The sequence below is a fragment of the Labeo rohita genome, unplaced genomic scaffold, assembly GCF_022985175.1.
Source record: "Labeo rohita strain BAU-BD-2019 unplaced genomic scaffold, IGBB_LRoh.1.0 scaffold_96, whole genome shotgun sequence".
Classification (NCBI taxonomy): domain Eukaryota; kingdom Metazoa; phylum Chordata; class Actinopteri; order Cypriniformes; family Cyprinidae; genus Labeo; species Labeo rohita.
In genome coordinates this window covers 208262-231297 of record NW_026129920.1, presented here as the reverse complement: position 1 = coordinate 231297, position 23036 = coordinate 208262, and the positions used below count along the sequence as shown (strand labels likewise).

The window sequence follows — 23036 nt, the reverse complement described above, 5'->3', positions numbered from 1 at the left end:
CAGCTGACACTAAAGTAATATATATATATATATATATATGTGTGTGTGTGTATATATATAAAATGACAGCAACTGACACTAAAGTAATATATATATATATATATATGTGTATATATATATATATATATATATATACACGTAATTAAAATTACAAATTTAAAAATTATACAAATAAAAGCAAATTTAAATAAAAGTCACTATTAAACCATTTAAAATAGTGCCAGATGGAGATTCAGTGAACATTTTTGAGTGATGATACAAATGAATCACTGAATCATAGTTATGAATCGACTCACTGAATTAGTCATGAATCAAAACGCTGAATCAGTCGTGAAACAACTTGTCAAATCAAATGAGTCAAATAGTGGACCAAATGAGTCGACTCACTGAATCAAGTGAACCGATTAGCTGACTCGACTTAATCGATTCACTGAATCAATAGGATCTGTTCACTAAAAGTCTATAAATAATATTAAAATAAAATAAAAAAATAAATCAAAGCCAAAAAGAAAATAAAAGCACACAGGAATTTGACCTAAAATGTAAATAAAACTGGGCATATATTACGTGTCATATTTTAATGTAATTTTGTGTAAATATCACCAGAGTACTGCACGTTTAGACAAATTTAGTAGGTATCTGGGTATTTTGTGCACAAAAAAATTCCGCATACAAGAGATGATATAGTACAAGTAGTATACAGGCATGTAATTCCAAACATAGCCAACTTTTGAAGGTAAATTGACATTAAAACAGTAAAATGACAGTAAAATGACATTAAAACAGATTAATTTTCCAGGATATTATGTTGGTGTGTAAATAATTTTATTTAGTTTTTTGATACAGACATACAGCAGCGTATTTATGGATTACAGCAGGGCTTTGCTTAAAAAGCCCCTGAAAAACAGATAAAATCATCTTATATGCATATATAAAACATAAATATAGATATAACAACAGCGAGTATGTGTTAAAAATAAGAAAATAAGATTTAAACACAGTCCTCAGCTTAAAAACAGTCAAATCTGCAGCCGTTCACAGTAGAACAGTGGCACATGTGATCCGCCCCTTCCCATGAAGCACCGCCATCAGCCCAAATACGACTATCGTACGTTAATATACAGATGAAAATACAATAAACCAGCCTCATCCTGAATTCCTGAGAGAAATGACATTCTCGATCTCCTCAAAATGACACTTTTGCTAGTGAGACATGAAGATTTGAGATGCAGATGTGTGTGCAATTGGCACTCGTGTGGATGCGACGTGCGACGGATCCCGAGCCGCCCGTGAAAAACACACACTTGATGATCCTACGAGCGCAGGATCTGAGAGGGACACATAAGACAAGACGTCACACACCTTTACTGTAACAAGATGCTCAAAGTGGCCGGCCCAGGCCCTACTCACTTGATTTGACAGACGGCTGTCAATCACATGATTACATCACAGAGCAAACCCCCGTCTGCATGGACTGGCCCTGCTCATCTGTGCAATGTGTCACTCTGTCCGATCTGAAACAAGCAGAGAAAAAAAATATTTTATTTGAAAATATTGATATATTTACAATCAAATGAACTTTTAACTTCACCCATTTACATTCTAATGTTTAATACAGTGAGTAACATAACAGTATAAATGCAATTTCTAAAGCATGTTTAGTTAAATATATATATAACATAAATCTATATATAAAAAACAGATTATCTAGCATTTTTTATTAAGCCATTTAATAACATGCCACATGGAGATTCATTTGAACAAATGAATCACTGAATCACTTATGAATCGACTCACTGAAATAATCATGAATCAACTCACTGAATCAGTCATGAATCGACTCGCTGAATCCAATGAGTCAAATAGTGGATCAAGTGAACTGATTCACTGAGTCAAACCAATTTGTTTAACCAATTAGCTTCACTGAAACAATAGGATCTCTTCACTTAATTAACTCATTCAATTCTTTAAATAAATTGAATCAGTCACTGAATCAAGCGAATGAATTAATTCTTTGGTATTAGTTATAAATCAGTTAATCAGAGTTATGAATCAATTCGCTAAAATGGACAGCTGAATGAATTTAGCTGACCAACAGTATCAGTTTTAACACATATACACTATTTTATCCAGTATTTGATTCTGGCCATGTAGACATTAGCTTTGCACCTGTTGGCGGCGCAGGGCAAGTCCGATTCGGAGCGATACACGTGTTGCCCCGTCTCACAGATGACTAGTGCGTGCATCGGCTCGCTGTTGCAGGCTTTGAGTGGGCCACGCCCCCTGCTGACATCAGCCTGTGGCGACAGGGTCATGTGACTGCACGAGGGGTTCCCATTGGTGTCCAACTCGCTGGGGGGCGGGCCAGAAGACGAGACGTCCAGCACCTGGATGAGTGGGGTCGGGGGCGGGGGTGCAGGGTCAGCGTGTGCCAGCTGGAGCCGCCGCATGTGACTGACCACCACCGTCGCATTAATGACCCGCTAAAACACACACGCACAACGTCATACGGACATCAGGAATCACTCATAAATTGAAGAATATATGATTTGCTCTTTCACTCACCTTCCATTTGGATTTGGCAAAGTTCTTCTGGATCTGCTCACAGACCGAATGAATGATGTTGTCATTGTGCGCCGTGTTTCCACTGATCCTGAACAAACAGACCATTTATTCATTAACCAACTTGTTGATTCATAAATCAGGGTTTCATTATTATGTGTTTCATTCATGACTCTGAATGTAGAACAGTATTGAGATTCTCAGAGATGTGGCTTTGTGTTTCTCACCATGGATGACTGAGCGCTTGCTCGGTGGTGAAGCGTTTACTAGGGTTTTTCTCCAGCATGTGTCTGATGAAGTCCTTCGCTGCAGATATCAAAGGTATAGAGAGTTTAATCACAACTAGATACAAAAGTTTGTCAAGACAAACTTTAAGTTGGCTTGAGAAAATCTGGACCAGAAAGGTTAAAAAGTTTTGAAAAGTTTTAAGTTTGATGGTTTTCAGTCCGAAATAGTTTGAAGTTTAAAGTAGTTTTAAAAGGTTAAAAAGTTTGAATGTTTTGAAGGCAATACAGTCTGTAAGAGATGATAGATAGATATATAGATAGATAGCATATTGCTAACATGTTTTTAGCATGATTAGCAAGTTGCTAGCATGTTTCTAGCATGATTAGCAAGCTGTTAACATGTTGCTAGCATGTTTCTATCATGATTAACAAGTTGTTAGCATGTTTCTGGCATGATTAGCATGTTGCTAGCATGTTTCTAGCATGATTAACAAGTTGCTAGCATGTTTCTGGCATGATTAGCAAGTTGTTAACATGTTGGTAGCATGTTTCTAACATGATTAATAAGTTGCTAGTATGTTTCTAACATGATTAACATGCTGCTAGCATGTTTCTAGCATGATTAGCAGGTTGCTAGCATGTTTCTAACATGATTAGCAAGTTGCTATCATGTTGCTAGCATGTTTAGCATGTTTCTAGCATGATTAGCAAGCTGTTAGCGTGTTGCTATCACAATTAGCAAGTTGCTAGCATGTTTCTAACATGGTTAACAACTTGTTTGCATGTTGCTAGCATGTCTCTAGCACAATCTGCAAGTTGCTAGCATGTTTCCAACATGGTTAACAACTTGTTAGCATGTTGCTAGCATGATTAGCAAGTTTCTAACATGTTTCTAGCACGATTAGTACGTTGTTACCATGTTTCTAGCCTGATTAGCAAGTTGTTAGGATGTTTCTACATGTTTAGCAAGCTGCTAACATGTTTCTATAATGATTAGCAAGCTGCTAGCATGTTTCTAGCATGATTATCAAGCTGTTAGCTTGTTGCTATCACAATTAGCAAGTTGCTAGCATGTTTCTAACATGTTAACAACTTGTTAGCATGTTGTTAGCATGATTAGCAAGTTTCTAACATGTTTCTAGCACGATTAGTACGTTGTTACCATGTTTCTAGCCTGATTAGCAAGTTGTTAGCATGTTTCTATATGTTTAGCAAGCTGCTAACATGTTTCTATAATGATTAGCAAGCTGCTAGCATGTTTCTAGCATGATTAGCAAGCTGTTAGCTTGTTGCTATCACAATTAGCAAGTTGCTAGCATGTTTCTAACATGTTAACAACTTGTTAGCATGTTGTTAGCATGATTAGCAAGTTTCTAACATGTTTCTAGCACGATTAGTATGTTGTTACCATGTTTCTAGCCTGATTAGCAAGTTGTTAGCATGTTTCTAACATGATTAGCAAGCTGCTAACATGTTTCTATAATGATTAGCAAGCTGCTAGCATGTTTCTAGCATGATTACCAAGGTGCTAGCATGTTTCTAGCATGATTCTGGTTGCTAGCCATGGATAAATGAGTTTGAGTCTCAATGGATTAGAAATATAGTACACAGAAGGGAAGTTTGATTGAGTCTCAAAGGATTCTGGGAGTTTTGACAGTTGAAATTTGAAAAGTGCTGGCTCATTTGAACATTCCGTCAATGTAAGTCTATGGGATTTTTCCCAGTTTTAATCGTCATTTTTAGGAAAACCGTTAGGCCGATCAGTTAGAAAAGATACAGCACACTCGTCAGATCAGTTTGAAGATCTGGGCTGAGTTTGTAGAGTTAAAGCTCTAGGAGGAGTTAGTGTCGACAGGTTTAGTCTCAGAAGAATAATAAGAAAAAGTAGTTTAAATAGCATTTCAGTAAGTTGCCTTTCTCAAACCAACTTAATTATTCACAGCAAAAAAGAGATCTGTGCATGAATAATCTCTATAGGAGTTGATGTTGTAATACAGTCAATGGGTTCCAGGTGGCAGTAGTGTCACTTTATGTTTATAAGGCTACTGAGTCTTTAAAGTCTTTGCAACGCACCTGACTCAGAGATGTCGTCCCAGTATGGTGAGTGGAACGCATATTCTGCCTTCATGATTTTGGAGAACAGGCGTGTTTCATTTTCCTCGTAAAATGGTGGGTAGCCACTCAACCTAAACAAACACATAAGAGATTAAAGGAGAAACACAACTGACTGGCTCACAGGAATGTATGTCTATATGATCCCAGACTCACAAGATGTAGGTTATGACGCCGATAGACCAGCAGTCCACAGCTTTACTGTACGGTTTCTGAGCCAGAACCTCTGGAGCTGAGGAGAAACACCAGAATTATGAGAATCATAAACACTGTAGGCAGTCTAAGGCAAATATGATGGTGATTTGTTCATACCGACATATCCTGGTGTCCCACAGGCTGTGGACATCACGTCGTGGTCGGCCATCTTGGACAAGCCGAAGTCGCTGATCATGATCTTGGCGTTCTCGTCTGGACTGTAGTACAGCAGGTTCTCAGGCTACACACGGACAAAAGCACAGACGTTACTAACATTTCATTAGAAACTCAAGCGTTAGAAGATTGTCCTCTCTCACCTTCAGGTCTCTGTGGACGATGCTTTTCTGATGCAAGTAGGAAACGGCCTCCAGGACCTGTTTGATCACACGGCTGGCGTCTTTTTCCGTGTAAACACCTCGATCCAGAATACGGTCGAAGAGCTCTCCGCCCGACACCCTTCACATGTTAAAAACATGTTAAAACGACGCTAAAACAAAAAATGTGTGCATTTGTATGTGTATTTCAGGCATTATAAAACACGTACAGCTCCATGACCAGGTAATAGTGTGTTCTCGTTTCGTAGAAATCTTCCAGTCCCACCACATTATCATGCTTTATGCTGAAAGACAGAGAAGGGAGAGAGTTAGAAGAATCCAGAACATGGTTTTTGGCACAGGTTTTGTAGTGTTTTGTCAGTAGTTTTAGGGGGTTGTGGTCTGTAGATTTTATGGTTTATGTCATCAATTTTTGGACATTCCCATGTCAAACGGTATTAAATGAATGATCAATTAATCGATAATGGGTGGTGGTGTTTGTCAGCTGTGGTGTTTATAGTCTGTATGTTGCCAATATTGGTCTATAGTGTTTATATTAATAGTCTGTGTTTTTTACAGCTGGTTGTGTCTGTATAAATAACCAAATTACCTGTGATGATTATTTTTGTGGACTTTGTGTTCTGTTATGTTAATGGTTTGTTGTGTAGGTGGTGTTTATGTTTAAGGTCTGTAGTGTTAATAGTATGTGATTATTTTTTTGTGATATGAGTGTTTATATTAGCGTAATTAGTCTGTAATGTCTGCGGATTGTAGTGTTGGTGATATTGGTCTTGTCTGTCATATTTATGGTCTGTAGTGTCTGTGATAATTATATTTATTATCTAAATGTTTATTTTAGTGTTCTGTGGTGTTTGTGTTAGTGGTCTGTGAATGTTATGGTCTTTGTTGTTGGTGATTATACTGGTCTGTAGTGTTTATATTAGTGATGTTTGTTGGGGAAAGTTACTTTTAAAAGTAAAGCATTACAATGTTGTGTTACTCCCTAAAAAAGTAACTAATTACTAATTTTTCTCACCTTGGCTGGGCTGGCTTATTTGTTTTTAATATAAAAAAAGTTATATTTTTGACATGAGTAAAACCCCCTTTCACACCAATAGTGAAAAAGTGAATAAGCCTCAGGCTGAAGAAAATGTGCGTTTAAAGTTAATGCTGCGTAGTAAAGGACACTGTGTTATTTAACATATTTAATTATTGTAGGTCGGTGTAATATTCTGAGTTTGCATTTCACCGTTTTTACTCCTTTTGAGGAATACTGAATCTGTGCCGTGAGATGGATAAATGCATGTTCACATTTAGTTTAGGACTACAGTAACATCATGTTCACACAGCGTACAGTACAGTGCACCTCTGCACTTACTCCTGATTTCAGGAGAGCTGTCAGTCAATCGGTCGTGGGAAAACCAAGTAACTGCCGTTACTTATTTGAAAAAGTAGCTCAGATAAATTAAAAAGTAATGCATTACATCATTTGTTTCTTGTAATGTGCTACTCCCAACACTGGTGTTAGTGATGGTCTGTGATCTTTTTGTTCATGATCTGTGATATTCATGGTCTGTAGTGTCTGTGATGATTATATTTGTGATCTAAGTGTCTGTGGTCTGTAGATACTGGTCTCTGGTGTTTGTGTCTTGTTTTTTCTTGCACCTCCTCAGCACTTTGATCTCGTTCTCGAGGTTTGAGTGGTGCAGCTGTTTCTTCTTCACACACTTTAGGGCATAGAAATTCCCGGTCTTTCTCTCTCTTACCAGGTAAACCTCAGAAAACGAACCCCTGCAGAAACAGTTATGAACATTGTAACCACGTAAACAACAACAGAATCTTATTGCCGTATGTGAAGCTCTAAATGTTGGATTCCTAGCGAGCTTTAAGTTGAGTGCATGGAGATCAGCACTAATCTGTATGCACAAGGCCGCGCTGTCCATGTCCAGCCTGTTCCTGTGAAGACTTGAACCCACCTGGTGTCTATCTTGAGTCCACCTCTCTCATGAATAATCGTTCTAGGAGGAGGATTACTGTGCGTTATATAAGAGACCCAATGCCGCCCCTCATGACTGATTACCACAATGCCTTTAATCCTGAACACCCTAGCAATCACCCAGATCACCTCTGCAACCACTGTTCTCACCATGCTTGGCATATTCTTAAACCATCTATGTGTGAAAGCAATGATTATCACATTAGTCACCTTGCCAATTGATGATTGGGTAATTATTTGAAGTCAATCAGATCATGGCAACTTTCTAAACGTGCTGTAATCCACACAAATGTGTGCAGCAGCCAATTATGGCACTCATGCACAATTAACAAGAACTCTTTTACGAACTTAACACAATTAGCAGTTTCATCAGATACAGTTGTCTTCTAGAGGCAAATATGTCCCTGTAATGTAGCTTGGTAAACTCACGTACATTCACCTCTCAGTAATCCTTTAATTGACTAGTGTCAGGATGTTCTCTGATGTCTGTATCTCATTCACACGCAGATGAAGATTGACAGGTGCCAAAACTCTCAGAGAGAGAGAGAGACTCACTAATGCCGACACGGTCAACAAACATCTCTGAATATCAACTTACAGATCGTTCAAAACATTTCATGACTCATGATGTCTAATAATATCTCATAAAGCCTAAATGAGTCACCTTTTAATTCTTCTCTATTCCTCAACATGCCTTGTAAAGCTTTGTAACTCCTTATTCTGCCTTCATAATACTTCAGATTATTTAGTAGCACCTCATAATACTTCTTATAACACCTCATGTAACTTCACTAGAGCTTATGGTGCTTCGTAATATCAATGTTATGAATAATGCTTCATTAAGTTTCGTAACACGCTATAATGCTTCATAACAATTCGATATACTTTATAAAGCTTCATAACACTTTATAATGCCTCATAGATTCCTAACCCCTTATTGTGCCGCATGAAGCTTCATAGCATCTCACAATGCTTCATAAATCTTCACAAAGTATCATATGAGCTTATATTGTCTCCTAAAGCTTCATGCCTTCATTGCATAATGTTTCATAACACTTCACAACATCTGATTTAATGGTTCAGAACACATTTAAAACCTTAACACCTTATAGCGTTGCATATTTCATAAAGCTTCATAACACCTCATAATGCTTCATAACCCTTAATATGTGTCGTAAGATCTTATAGTGCTTCTTACAGGTTTATAACATTTTGGAATAGTTTGTAATGGTTCATAAAGCTTTATAAAACTTCACAGCAAGGCCTCATAATGGTTCATTGTGCCTGACAGCTTATATGCTCATTATGCTTCAAGAAGCTTCAAATATCTTCATAAAGATCAATTTTACTCCACATTGCCTCATAATGGTCCTGTAAAGCCTTACAAAGCTTCCTAGCTTTTATAGTGCCCCATAATGATTCATAACATCTCATAATGCTTCATAACCCTTTATAATGTGTTATAAAGAGCGTATGGTATATTGACAAACTTCATAGCAATTTGGAACACTATATAATGCTTTATAACATCTCATAATGTGTCATAGCACTTCACAATACCCTACAGAGCACATAAAGCTTTATAACATCTTATAATGCTTCATAACATTATAAGTTTCATAACACTTTACAGTTCCTCATTTAATGGTTCAATAATGCCTTACAAAGGATTATAACACCTTGTAGTGTTTTATAAAGTTTCATTAAATTTCATAAAGCTTCAAAACACTTCATAATGCCTTCATAACTCTTTATAAAGTGTCATAAGAGATAAACGTGCCTCTTTAAGCTTCATAACATTTCAAAGCACTTTATAATGCTTCATAACATCTCATAATGCTCATAAATTTCCATAACATCTCATAATACTTCATACTATAACACTTTACAATGCCTCCTAACGGCTTGGTACTCTTTACAATGCTTCGTAACACCCTTCATTGTTTTTGCTTTTTTAAAATGTATGTAGCTTCATAACCCTTCATAAAGTGTCATAAGAGATAAAAGCATCTTAAAGCTACATAACATTCCAAAGTGCTTTAAAATGCTTCATAACATCTCATAATGCTTCATAAACCTTCAAAAAGTAGATAAAAGTGCCTCTTAAAGATTCATAACATTTCGAGCACTTAATAATGTGTCATAGCAACTTATATTTGCTCATAAATCTTCATAACATCTCATAATACTTCATAAAGTAACACTTTACAATGCCTACCAATGGCTTAGTACTCTTTAAAATGTTTCATAACAAAGCTTCATAACACCTTACAATGCTTCATAAACTGTCATAAGAGATAACAGGCCCTTTCAAAGCTTCATAACATTTCGAAATGCTTTGTTATGTTTCATAACATTTCAGAACACTTTGTAAGGCTTTATAACATCCCATAATACTTCATAAAGCTTCACAATGCTCAATAACACCATATAATATTATGTATCACTGCTAAACAGGTCTTCCAGGTGTCTCTCAATAGGAACAAGAGGATGAAGGGCTTCATTGATAAAAATGTCTCCTGGCCCTCAATCCGTTAATCTGTGTCTCAGGCTCCGATTAGCACTGCTGTCGAATGCATGTGTCTCCTCTCAGCGATAAAGCTGCTTATCCTGTAATAGCGCTCAACCTCGCAAAAACACCTTCATGAGCACTGATTTCTGACTCAGCACACAGGCTAAACATTTCAGTATTTCCTCATAAACAAAATGTTTGTATAATACTTACGACCCCAGAACTTCCTTGAAGTCGAAAATGTCCTTAATGTTGGTGGTGATTTTCTTCCAGCTGCAGTCGATCTCCTTCCGACCCATTGTGGCTCAAGTTTCACAAACTGACTCCTGCGGCAAACACGTTATGAACAGAGATCAGTCGTGTTAATTCACAACAGCACTTACATAAACATCACATGTGAGTCTCTTCATGTTCATAATCCTTCAGAAGTGTGACTTCATTCACACTAATGAATGTGAGTTTTAATCTCTGACCTTTCACCTCTCTATGTAGGTTATTGCATTAACACTCACACTGATATATATCTGAAGCAAAACCAGCCTATGTTTAAATGCTTTAGTAATATTTTACAGAAAAAAACAAGGTTTCATTTGTTAACATAAGTATACTGCATTAGTTAAAATGAACTAACAATGAACAGTGCTTTTACAGCATTTATTAATCTTACCTAATGTTAAGTTAAAAAATTAAACAATGCACTGTGAACTACACATTATATTTTTACCACAGTGTGAAAAGTGGTAACTTGCATTTAAAAAAATCATTTTTATCATTTATTAAACCTATAAAAATGATGTATTTAGCTTGATTTAGTGATGCTAATTAATACTTTTTAGTCCTTTTTTATTTCTTATGGCTACCATTATTTTGTATAACTAACAGTAACAAAGATTAATACATGCTTTGAAAATATATATATGTGACCCCGGACCACAAAACCAGTCATAAGTCGCATGGGTATATTTGTAGCAATAGCCAACAATACACTGTTTGGGTCAAAATGATTAAATTTTAATTTAATGCCAAAAATCATTAGGATATTAAGTAAAGATCATGTTCCATTGAGGTACGTTATAAATTTCCTACCGTAAATATATCAAAACTTAATTTTTAATTAGTAATATGCTTTGCTAAGAACTTAATTTGGACAACTTTAAAGGTGTTTTTCTTCATATTTTGATTTTTTTGCACCCTCAGATTGTTTCTTGGACAAATATTGTCCTATCCTAACAAACCTCAATAGAAAGCATTTTTACTCAATGAGATTGAGATAAATCTCAGTTTATAAATACTGTTCATTGTCATTTCACTGAATATAAATGATATAGAAACAAGTTTCATTCAAATTTATTTTACAATTACTTACAAAGAAACTGCAGGTAATTAAATTAAACGCGAAATTTTGTGGCAAACCTGAAACCTTATTTTCTTGTAAAATATATAAACTTATTTTTATTTACAGTGTTGCAGTGTTGCTAATAACTTTACTTAATCATATTAATAAACATTATTACATTAATATATAATATTAAACAGATAACTGGTTACCGCACGTTTTAATTTTAAAGAACAGTAATAAAATGTAATTCATGTATTTCATTTATATTCAAGACTTAACAACTGCCGATCTACATAATGTTGCATAATGATCATAATTTACGGTTATCTTTCTTCTTTCTCTTCAACTAACGTCTTTTCTGTAACGTCTCTTATCTCTAACGTCTTTCTCTTCAACGTTTAAAATTCAAGTTCAAAATATTCACAACAGGCAACATTTAGAGTTGAAAACTTGCTGCTAAAATAAATAACTCACGCATAACAAACTCTCAGTGAAATCTCTGCTGATTATTGTCGGTAATTAAAGCGAATGAATAGGATGTGTCTTACCCGGAGCGGACAGGAGGTGTGAGGTACTGACGAGCATCTACCTGCACTGTAACGCTCACATCGCAGCCTCAGGAGAGCGCGCGGGGGCGGAGCCAAAGCGCGTGACGTCACCCCCGATCACCTGAGAACCAGATCAGAATAACCTTACCGTGCAAGCATTACAATACAAAGAAAGTATAAGAGATCCACTTTAAAATTGAACAAAACCCCTGACGTTAAATATGTTAACCAGTGCTTTAATACTGAAAAAATAAACTCTGATTCGTGGTTTTGCTTATTAATTTTAGGAAGAACTTGTAAATCACTTGTAATACTCGTAAAAATAATGCATTTTTATAAAAAAATATTTGATTTTAGACAACAAGTGTGTGTTATAACATGCAGATGTGTGTCCATGACACACCTGTGTGAACAGGTGAGCGCTGAATTATTTCAGTGGGTGTCTTATAGTCTAATATAGTTTTGCATCATGCATGAGTTTATCCTATTTATCAATGCCTGTCATTCACATTCACTCACTTCCTGTCAGTATGCTAATATCTGTTGATAATATGATTATAAATGATGTAAAGTGGCAGATATGCACACACAGAGAGCGTTAGTGAAGCACATGAAGCTGCATGAGCTGTGTGTTGGCAGCGAGTCTCAGCACATGTTCTGTTCGTTAGCCTGAGTTACATCATCAGATCATTTCACAGCAGCTCCTGCGTCTGTCTTACACTTTATCTCATCATAATACAGTTACATTCATTACACACCGCTCAATCATCAGCAGTAATATTACATAAGATTATAGTAATCATAATCACATGACACAAAACCTCCTTATTGCTGGATTAATTTTATATGTATGTATGATTATAATTTTTTTTAATCATACCAGTTATTACAATGACCTAATATGATGTATAATAACAATATAATACATGAAAAAATAAAATATGAAATCTTCTTTCAATAGCCTATAGCAGATATCCTGGAAAAGAATGATTTTATAAACATCTAATATTATACTATGTGTTATAATACATTATATAATATACAATTTGTATTTTTATATTATAAAACATATAATTCATTGCATTGTTTTTATTTTTGCATATTATTATTATTATTGAATTATTAATATAACTTCACTCAGTTTATTTGCATTATTTTCTGTCATGCACGTTTCTCCTAATTATGATCTGCATGTGCAAGAGCAAATGTTATTTCAAGAACAATTTCAGCTCCTTTGAGTTGCTTTAATCTAATTAAAATAACCTTAACATTAACAGCGCTTCCTGATCTCGTTTCTCATTCTGAGCTGTGATTGGTTATGCTGAAGGATGTGGGTGGGTTTAGGGTGCCCTACAATTCACAGGATAGGAAACAGAAGTGGTCATTTATTCCAAGAAGCATGTGAAGGACTATTAGCAAACGTCTGTAAGCGTTTATATAATTTCAGCAGAATGAGGATGAAGTTTAATCTATTCTATTCAATTATACGGACGTTTTTCATTCATAACCTGCACTCCGTAATTAAAATATTTATATCTCTCAGCGAGATGTCCCAGTGCATTCATTATCAGAACAATCCAAATAAAAGCAGTGTGAAATGAGTAACACCTGTTGAATCGTGTTTCAATGTCTCTCTGAATTTAATTAGTGTCATTAATCTGTTGCCATGGTTTTGGATTCAGTTGTATTAAATTAGAATATTTAATATTGTATTGTGTTCAGGACAGACTTGTGCAGCCACATTCACAAAGGTTACAATGAATGTAACACTATAATCCAGTTAAGTTCATCTGCTGTGCTTGGTAATGAGTGAATGAATCACTTTAACTCACTACTGTCATCTGGTGGAAACACACAGTCAATCACACTCAAGCCACCCATAACAAAAACATCCATTCATTCATGAGTTAGTTACTACAGATGTTTATTTTGAACTAAACTAGTTGTTTAATATCAAGTAACCACATTAAACCATCAGTTATTTATACAAACACTCATAACTAGATATAAAACCACCATTAGCATCAACAGACTGAATACAATCAACATTCTCATGATCCATCCATACCTCCAGGACAACAGGGGGCGCTGTTGTGATAAGAGTTGCCTGCAAACATCAGAGAGCATGTTAGTGGTGTATTTTATGCACATAAATTACAATGAATATTTGTAAACGTACAGCTCTTGGTTGGACTCCTCCCTTTGTTTGGACTCCTCCCCCTCAAATGAACTTCCTGTGGCTTTGATCGGAGAATAATGACGGCGACGGCACAGCGGCGTGATTTCTGTTGCACTGGCGAATATGAAGTTTGGTCACATGCACTTACATATATACGAATACATCTCAAGAGTATTGCTTGCATTTTACCTCTGAAACACGCTGCTGTCAACGTCGTCATCTAGGTTTAGGCTGCTTACAGGAGAATCTGTAAGAAGTACTTCCTGTCTGAAAGATGCACGCAGGAAACAAATAAGTTTTCTGGCCGAATGAAGTTTTAGATACTCTCAAACTTAGGGACGTGTGGTTTTACCTCTTGTCTGCTTGGAGCTTCTTTGCATCCAAATTGGTTTTGCAGCTCTCTAGAAATGAAGCCTCTAGATGCTTCAACTGAAGATACAAATCTATAAAAACTCATGAAAACATTCAGATGCCAAACATTAATGCTGGAATATGATCCAGAAACACGTACCTCAGACTGAGATGGGAGGAAGGTGATGCTGACCCTGCGACGTGTTGGCTACAACAAAAACACAAGCTATAACTAATGGTCAAACACTTTTCACAATAATACAAAACTAAATATATTGAGAGATCAAAGAGACCACATCTATCAAGCTCATTCTACAAAAAAGAGTGGCCAACTAAATAGGCGTTATTGAGGTATTGAGGTACTTACGTAAGTCTAATAGTTAATTTATGGTCAGTTACCTGTTGTAATGAGTGTCTGAACAGGTCTCGGTCATCTGTTTGAGGAAAACTCTAATTATTCAAAAGTACAGACTTATTTAAATACTGGGATGTGATTGTCAGATGTCCTCCAGGCCACTAGGGGCAGCACTGACCGGTGGAGTCACTGTGCAATCGGCCTTTCCTCCTGTGCAGCAGCTTCCTGACCTCCAGCATTTCCTCGCTCTCTATGGCGTGACGTCTCTTGAGATGCTCCATGTGTACTGACATCAGCTCTACTGCATGTCTGAAACGTGCTTCCTGATGTATGAAAAACATTAATAATGCAATGTGATGTGTGGGGTGTGGCATCTCTGGTTTGAGGTTTTGAAAAGTACCTGGTGTGCAGCTCCGAGCATTTCTGCTGTTTTGAGGACATTGTTAATGTTGCTTTCCAGCATCTGCAGGTTGTTCTCCATCTGCTGCACCATCTTTCTGCTGTCCACCTCTGGAAGACGCTCATACAACACCTGCAGCATGACACAAACTTTTTACAACACTCTTATAACCCTCTTACAACCCTTCCACAATGCTCGCACAGCGCATCCGTGAGAGCGATCCGAAACCATACAAAGCAGTCTGCTCTCTATAGCACTCTTGGTCCTGCGCACAGCGCGACAAAGTCGAACACACCTGCTAGTTTACACCAGTTAGACTCAGAGATGTGGCTCACACGTGAGGCTGTAGCGTGAAAGCATTACAACCCGCTTAGATGTAAGGCTACGTTTACACAGGTTTGTTTTTGTGTAAAAAAAAGTAAAACAATCTTCACCCATACTTGCATTTCAGAAAAGATATCTATCCATACTACATGACCAAAAGTGTGCGTTACATGATCATTTATGAACACTGTAGCATGATGCTACATAAGACAATAAATAAGATTTATATTCCGCTTTTACTCAAAACTCATTTTGAACCACCAGCGTCTGTTTGTAATAACTTCCGCTTGCCGTCAATGTGTGTTTTGGCCATGTAATGTTGTTGAAATATGTTATGTCCTCTGAGTCCGGCAGACAGCGCTGGAAGGTGCTAGTGCTTGTCAGTAAATTAGTGGAAAATGAATAGAAATTATGATTCTGTCTGAGGTATGCATTTAAAAACAAACATGCACTAGTGTAAATGTAGCCTAACAGATGTGTAAACTGAAAACTTTTTGAGCTTTATTTAAATTATTTTCACTGATTTATTGTGTTGGATAATTTTTGTTCCTTTGTCCAGTGGCTCAGGAGTCTTTGAATCTGTATAAATGTCAATAAGCTGAAAAAAAAAATATTTTGACATAATGTAATCTGGTTAAAATTGATTTCATATGGTATCGAAAAAAGTTCACTCAGGAACTGGTATCGAAGTCAAGGTATCTGTATCGGCATTGATATCGAACATTTTTGAATGATACCCAGCCCTAATCACAACGCTCTCACAACCATTCCACAACGCTCCTACAACAATTCCACAGCACTCTTACAATACTCACCACGTTCTCACAACACTCTCACAACCCTTCCACAATGCTTACAACACTCAACACTCTCACAACCATTCCACAACACTCTCACAACACTCACAAACACTCTCACAACACTCACAAACGCTCTCACAACCATTTCACAATGCCTTCGCAACACTCTCACAACAATTCCACAATACTCTCACAACGCTTTCACAACAATTCCACAACGCTCTCATAACGCTTTCACAATCATTCCATAACACTCTCACAATCATTCCAATGCTCTTACAGTTATTCCACAAGGCTCTCACAACAATTCCAAAACATTTTCATAACATTCTCACAACCATTCCACAATGCTCATAACACTCTCACAACACTCTCACAATGATTCCACAATACTCTCTCAACGCTTTCACTACAATTCCAAAATACTCTCACAAGACTCTCACAACCATTCCACAACACTCACAACACTCTCACAATGATTCCGCAATACTCTCTCAACACTTTCACTACAATTCCAAAACACTTTCACAATGCTCTCACAACCATTCCACAACACTCACAACACTCTTAAAATCATTTCACAACTCTCACAATGTTCTCACAACGCTCTCACTGCGATTCCACAATGCTCACAACTTCCTCACAATGCTCACAATACTCTAACACTCTCACAACCATTCCACAATGCCTTCGCAATGTTCTCACAATGATTCCGCAATACTCTCACGCTTTCACAACAATTCCACAACAATTCCAACGGTCTCATAATGCTCTCACAATCATTCCACAACAATCTCACAATGCTCTTACAGAGATTCCACAAGGCTCTCACAACGATTCCAAAACACTTTCACAATGCTCTCACAACAATTTTACAATACTCTCACAACGTTCTCACAACAATTCAACAGCGCTCTCATAATGCTCTCATAAACCTTTCACAACACTCTTACCATGCTCTCACAACGCTCTCACAACCATTCCACAACACTGACAACACTCTCACAACACTCTCACAAGGCTCTCACAGTGATTCCAAAACACTTTCACAATGCTCTCACAACCATTCCACAACCCTGACAACACTCTCAGAACAATTTTACAATACTCTCACAACGTTCTCACAACCATTCCAAAACACTTCCACAAAACTCCCACAGCCATCGTTATTGTCTCAGTTTTGCGTCTGCGGTACCTGCAGCATCTCTTTGGTCTGTCTCAGTTCTCTCTGCAGGTTTTCCTCTGCGACACTGCGGTCGTGTCGCTCCGCCTGCAGCCGCTGGGTCAGTGTATACTGATTGCAGTAAAACCCCAGTGCAAACTGGGTAAAAGCGCTCTGCTTGGACGTATTCACAGATGTTAGTGATGTCTGGAGATGTTTGGCTCTACATCTAACATGCATTCAGAGAGACTCACCTCCACCTCCTCCTCCGTCATCTCCACACTGCTGTGAGAAACATTTCCTGTTAGCGTTAGCATTAACATATGGTGTGTGTTTCATGGGGTCTTTACCTCTTTAATCCCAGTCTGTCCATGATAGATAAACTCTCCCAGGAAGCCCCCAACAGGTTTTCTGAGTTTGGATCTGTTAAGTGTGAACAAAACTACCAATTTAACATTATGTTAGGGTCTAAAAACATGGTATCGTGTCAGTAGTACAACAGTAAGCGTAGGTGTTTATGAGTGTGCATTTTGTACCGTCATCACTGTCGTCACTTTCTCCCAGTATTCCAGTGTAATTACAGAGGCCTGACTCATTCATCTTCTGATAAAACAATAAACATCAGTTAAAAACTAATAAAACATAATATACTATAATACAGAGTGAAGCTCTTCTTACCGTAGCGTCTGTGTTCATATGCCGTCCGTTCAGAGATAAAGAGTCAATCATAATCTTCTTAACGCTCATCAGCCCTTAACACTGATCTGGAATCATTGTGGTGATGTGAAGCAGCTCGAAACACACAAGACCACTGATCCCAGACCAGCAGGAAATCACTACATGTAAACAACTCAGTGTGTCAGAGCTCACACACTCACATAAAGGGTTAAAACAAACCAGAGAGCCTCAAACACCACATAACACAGTTTCCCATCAGCACTCTTGAAGCTAAAGGAGTCAAAGATCAGATTAGAACTGAGCCACAAGAGACCAGAGGGAGAAAAATTAATGCAACAAAAAATAATACATAAATACATTTTAGCTTTTAAATATAATTCGTATAATATATGAAATATTATTATTATTATTAATAATAATTATTATTATTATTCTCCCAGTTGTGAAACCCTAAAAAAATGCACAGTGTACTTTCAAACCTGAACACAAGAGGACGCTACAGAACTCACTGTGAGCAGTGACTAATGTTTGGAATCAGAGTACAACTGAGTAACTGAGAGCTGAACTAATCAACCAAAAATGTTCAAATAATCAAACTAATAAATAATATTAATAAAACAAAAATACTGAGATTCATTGCATTTATGAATGTGTAAAACACTGTAACAGCTCATTCAGTGTTCCTCATGTATGTCTGAGGCCCCATGATTTGAGAGCTGATCCGTCTAATCTGTATTAGGCAGATTTCAGCATCTCATGTGACCAAATCCTTTTTGAAACCCTTAAACGCTTTTGTTTTGAGCTCGGACGCAGCGTGAGGCAAACGGACTGAGAAACGGCAGAATCCGGACTGGAATCGGACCGCTTGCTGGGACGCGGAACTCGCGCAGAACACACACACAATGGAGAGGGGCCGAGTTATGCCGCCCTGGGGTCACATTGTTCATACAACATCTGCAGAGCACATTCACACACACTTAAAACAAAGATCATACAACACACACACACACACTAACACAAACAATCACACGTAATGACCATCATAATCAGGTTCAAATGGGTGTGTTATCCTGTTCCTCACGTGTTCATAAATTATGACCTTACAGACAGAAAACACATCAACCAAACGCAGGGTCACGACCTTCAGCTGAGGAGGAAATATACGTAACAGACCGGAAACCACCTGACAGAAGAACAACTCAGAGGAAGAACACGTACCCTTGAAAACCTTTCAGTGACCCTCACACCCTGCGATATACAACACCACTGCCTCTCAAAACACACAATGAGCCTCAAAGACATCCCACGGACCTGTTAAACACCATCTGAAAGTCAAAAAGCACCACGGTGAAGACCCAAAATGCACTCAGTCACCCCTGTGATCCCCTAATACCCTCAAACAACATCAAAATACAAAGATTATACCCTAAATACTTCTTCATCCTGTCTTCTTAAGGTGTAATGTATTCATTTTTACCTTGCAACACATCCTTTACAGAAAAAAAAAAAAACGTTTACTATAGTTGGTAACCACAAATGAACCATGATTTTGATTAGAATTTGTAGTAAAACAATTGTAAACAAGTGTTAACACTTAATAAAACCATGGTTAATTTTCCTTGAGAGATTTGTATTTGTGTATACTTTCTTTTTTCTTTCTGTGTTTTGTTTTTGTGACTGTACTGGTTTGATGTTTTCTACTGTTTAATTAAAAAAAAAAAAATCTGAAAATAATGAATAATGATTCGCGAACCTCCAAGATCACTTCGGAGCGCGAATCATTCGCGAAATTATTTGCAAACCCCTTCCGCTGTTCCGATCTAAATCAAATGATTCCCGATCCGCGCTCCGACGTTTCGGTCTGAGTAATGATTCACGAACCACTTCCGAAGTTCCGATTTTAAATCAAATGATTCTCGATTCGCGCTCCAAATTTTCGATCTGAATAATGATTCGCGAACCATAATTTCAGATCGGAACTTCGAAACACGATCGCGAACGTCCCTAATGACAGTTTCATGCTTTTCTTAGACTTCTACAAAGCCTTAATTTGATTCGCTTGAGCATAAGTTTATATTTCAAGTTCTTGCCACATTTGGCTTTGGAGATCACTTTTGTAGAGCCATCAGAACACTGTATAAAAATAATAATAGTGCTATTAAATTAAAATTTGGAACCTCACCAAGATTCAGCTTGTCACCTGGAGTAAGACAAGGCTGTCCTATATCTCCATATTTATTCTTACTCGCCTCTCAATTTTTAGCCCTGCACATTTCCTATAATAATTTACAAGGTATTTCAATTGACCATAGACAAATTCTAATTAGCCAGCTGGCTGATGACACTACTCTGTTTCTGAATGATGCTTCCCAAATCCCTTTAGCTTTGTAACTGATCAAGTCCTTTTCCAGAGCTTCGGGTCTCTGTCTAAACATCAACAAATGTGAGTTAATGTCGATTAAACGCTGTGAAATTCCCTCTATATGCAACATGCCTGTGAAAAATCAAGTTACATACTTAGGTATTGTCATTAATAAAGACCAAAAAACAAGATGTAAACTAAATTTTGACCCTTTAATAGTGAAAACACAAAGGAAACTCCATATGTGGCTGCAGAGAGATTTATCAATAAGAGGAAGAATTTTACTCTCTAAAGCTGAAGGATTGTCTCGACTGACTTATGCTGCTCTTTCCTTGGAGGTTGACAAAGGAACATCAAAAAAAGTTGAAAGCATGTTAAACAACTTTGTTTGGAAAAACAAAACTCATTATATCAGGAAGTCAGTTATAATGAATCCAATAAAACAAGGGGGACTGGATTTTTTAGATTTTGCTACCTTAAACAACACTTTTAAAATTAACTGGTTTAAGAATTTTCTTAAAAATCCTTCTTCCCTTTGGAATATTATCCCCAATTATATCTTCTCTAAAGTTGGTGGCCTGAATTTTTTTTTACTCTGTAATTATAATGTCTCAAAAATCCCTGTCAGACTTTAGAATTTCCATAAGCAGATGCTCTTGGCCTGGTCCCTCATATACAAACACAACTTCTCTCTGCACAAACACTACTTATGGAACAATAAGGATATTCTTTACAAAAATAAATCACTTTTCTTCAAGGATTGGTTTGAAAACAACCTTCTTTTGGTTGGACAGCTTTTTAACTCACAAGGCAGACTTTATAATTATTTAGATTTTTTACAGAAATATAATATTCCTGTGTCTGCTGATGTATATGCGATTGTTTTCAATGCCATTCCCTCTGGTGTGTCTTTTCTGTTGCAAGGTTCTACATTTCCATGGCCGTGTTCTTACTATCTGAATTTAACTGACACAATGATTGGAGGTGTATGCTTTTCTGAAGGTTGTCAGAAAAATAACTATAAAATCAGAGCTCTCTTCCAGGCTGAGATAACAACAATTCCATATGTAATACCGTATTGGAATAATATTGTGGAGAACATACCATGGGAGAAAGTATGGACCTTGCCTCATAAGTATCTGCTTACCAATAAAGTAAAAGAAGGGAAATATAGGAAATATAAGCCTGATATTGAAGTGAACTGCAGTTTTTGTCATTCTTCTGAAGAAGACTTCGTTCATTTGTTTTGGCAATGTTCCCACACAGAAATTTTGGTCTGATTTTTTGGTGTTTATCCAATCTTATTTTGTAAGTGACTTCTCATTTTGTTTTAAAGATGCTTTGTTTGGATTATTTGAATATTCTAAGGAGAATACAGGAAAATATTACATAATTAATTTGTGTTTTCTGTTAGCTAAATTTCACATTCATAAACAAAAGTTTACTGGCTCTAAACCTCTTTTTTCTTTGTTCAAAGTGGACTTGGATAAGTATGTAGAAACTATCCAAAGTTCTGCTAATTTGAAAGCTATGAAAACTGTATCTCTGTATTCATCCTTTGTGTCATCCTAAATTGTAATTTTATTACCTTGTTTTTTTTTCCTTTGTTACCCCAGCAACAAATCTGTGTATATTTGTTTTTTTTTGTTGTTTTTTTTTTTTTTTTTGTTGTTGTGTATTTTTTGTTTTTTTTTGTTTTTTTATTTTGCATGTAATTGTACTGTCTTGTTGTTTTGGATATCTGTAATGTTTAATAAAAAATAAAAATAAAAAAAGGATCGGGACTTCAGGAAATGAATCGCGAATCATTCGCGAAATTATTTGCGAACCGCTTCTGAAGTTCTGATCTAAATCAAATGATTCCCGATCCGCGCTCCGAAGTTTCGGTCTGAATAATGATTCGCGAACCTTCATTTCAGATCGGAACTTCGGAACATGGATCGCGAATCATTCAATTCGCGAAATGATTTACGATCGAAACGCTCCGATGTTACGATTTTAAATCAAATGATTCCCGATTCGCGCTCCGAAGTTTCGATCTGAATAATGATTCGCGAACCATCATTTCATATCGGAACTGTACATGGATCGCGAATCATTCTATCCGCGAAATGATTTACGATCGAACCGCTCCGATGTTCCGATCTAAATCGAATGAGTCGATTCGCGCTCCGAAGTTTCGGTCTGAATAATGATTCGCGAACCATTGTTTCAGATCGGAACTTCAGAACATGGATCGCGAATCATTCAATTCGCGAAATGATTCGCGAACCCCTTCCGCTGTTCTGATCTAAATCAAATGATTCCCGATCCGCGCTCCGAAGTTTCGGTCTGAATAATGATTCGCGAACCACTCGTTTCCGATTTTAAATCAAATGATTCCATTTAATTCGCGAAATGATTCCGAACCCCTTCCGCTGTTCTGATCTAAATCAAATGATTCCCGATCCGCGCTCAGAAGTTTCTGAATAATGATTCGCGAACCACTTCCGCTGTTCTGATCTAAATCAAATGATTCCCGATTCACGCTCCGAAGTTTCGATCTGTGTAATTCACGAACCATCATTTCAGATCGGAACTTTGGAACATGGATTGCGAATCATTCAATTCGCGAAATGAT

General features: G+C 37.0%; 2 protein-coding genes across 2 annotated transcripts; both read right to left on the bottom strand.

Annotated features, from left to right (window-relative positions):
* Positions 1-824: 824 nt before the first annotated feature.
* camk1ga (calcium/calmodulin-dependent protein kinase IGa) lies at positions 825-11907 on the bottom strand. The gene is made up of 13 exons (XM_051105296.1): positions 11806-11907; positions 10132-10244; positions 7076-7201; positions 5641-5715; positions 5414-5552; positions 5214-5337; positions 5058-5133; positions 4863-4975; positions 2790-2868; positions 2566-2653; positions 2170-2483; positions 1411-1514; positions 825-1328 (listed from the first exon to the last, which is right to left on the bottom strand). The coding sequence occupies exons 2-12, from the start codon at positions 10215-10217 to the stop codon at positions 1442-1444; spliced, it is 1293 nt and encodes a 430-aa protein (XP_050961253.1). The 5' UTR covers positions 10218-10244; positions 11806-11907; the 3' UTR covers positions 825-1328; positions 1411-1441.
* si:ch73-352p18.4 (inositol 1,4,5-triphosphate receptor associated 2) lies at positions 11861-18162 on the bottom strand. The gene is made up of 13 exons (XM_051105300.1): positions 18055-18162; positions 17913-17979; positions 17631-17799; positions 17410-17550; positions 15091-15222; positions 14869-15013; positions 14735-14769; positions 14496-14543; positions 14337-14413; positions 14174-14251; positions 13985-14098; positions 13798-13912; positions 11861-11926 (listed from the first exon to the last, which is right to left on the bottom strand). Exons 3-13 carry the CDS (start codon positions 17697-17699, stop codon positions 11861-11863), a joined length of 1020 nt encoding a protein of 339 aa, XP_050961257.1. The 5' UTR covers positions 17700-17799; positions 17913-17979; positions 18055-18162.
* Between the last annotated feature and the right edge of the window lie 4874 nt (positions 18163-23036).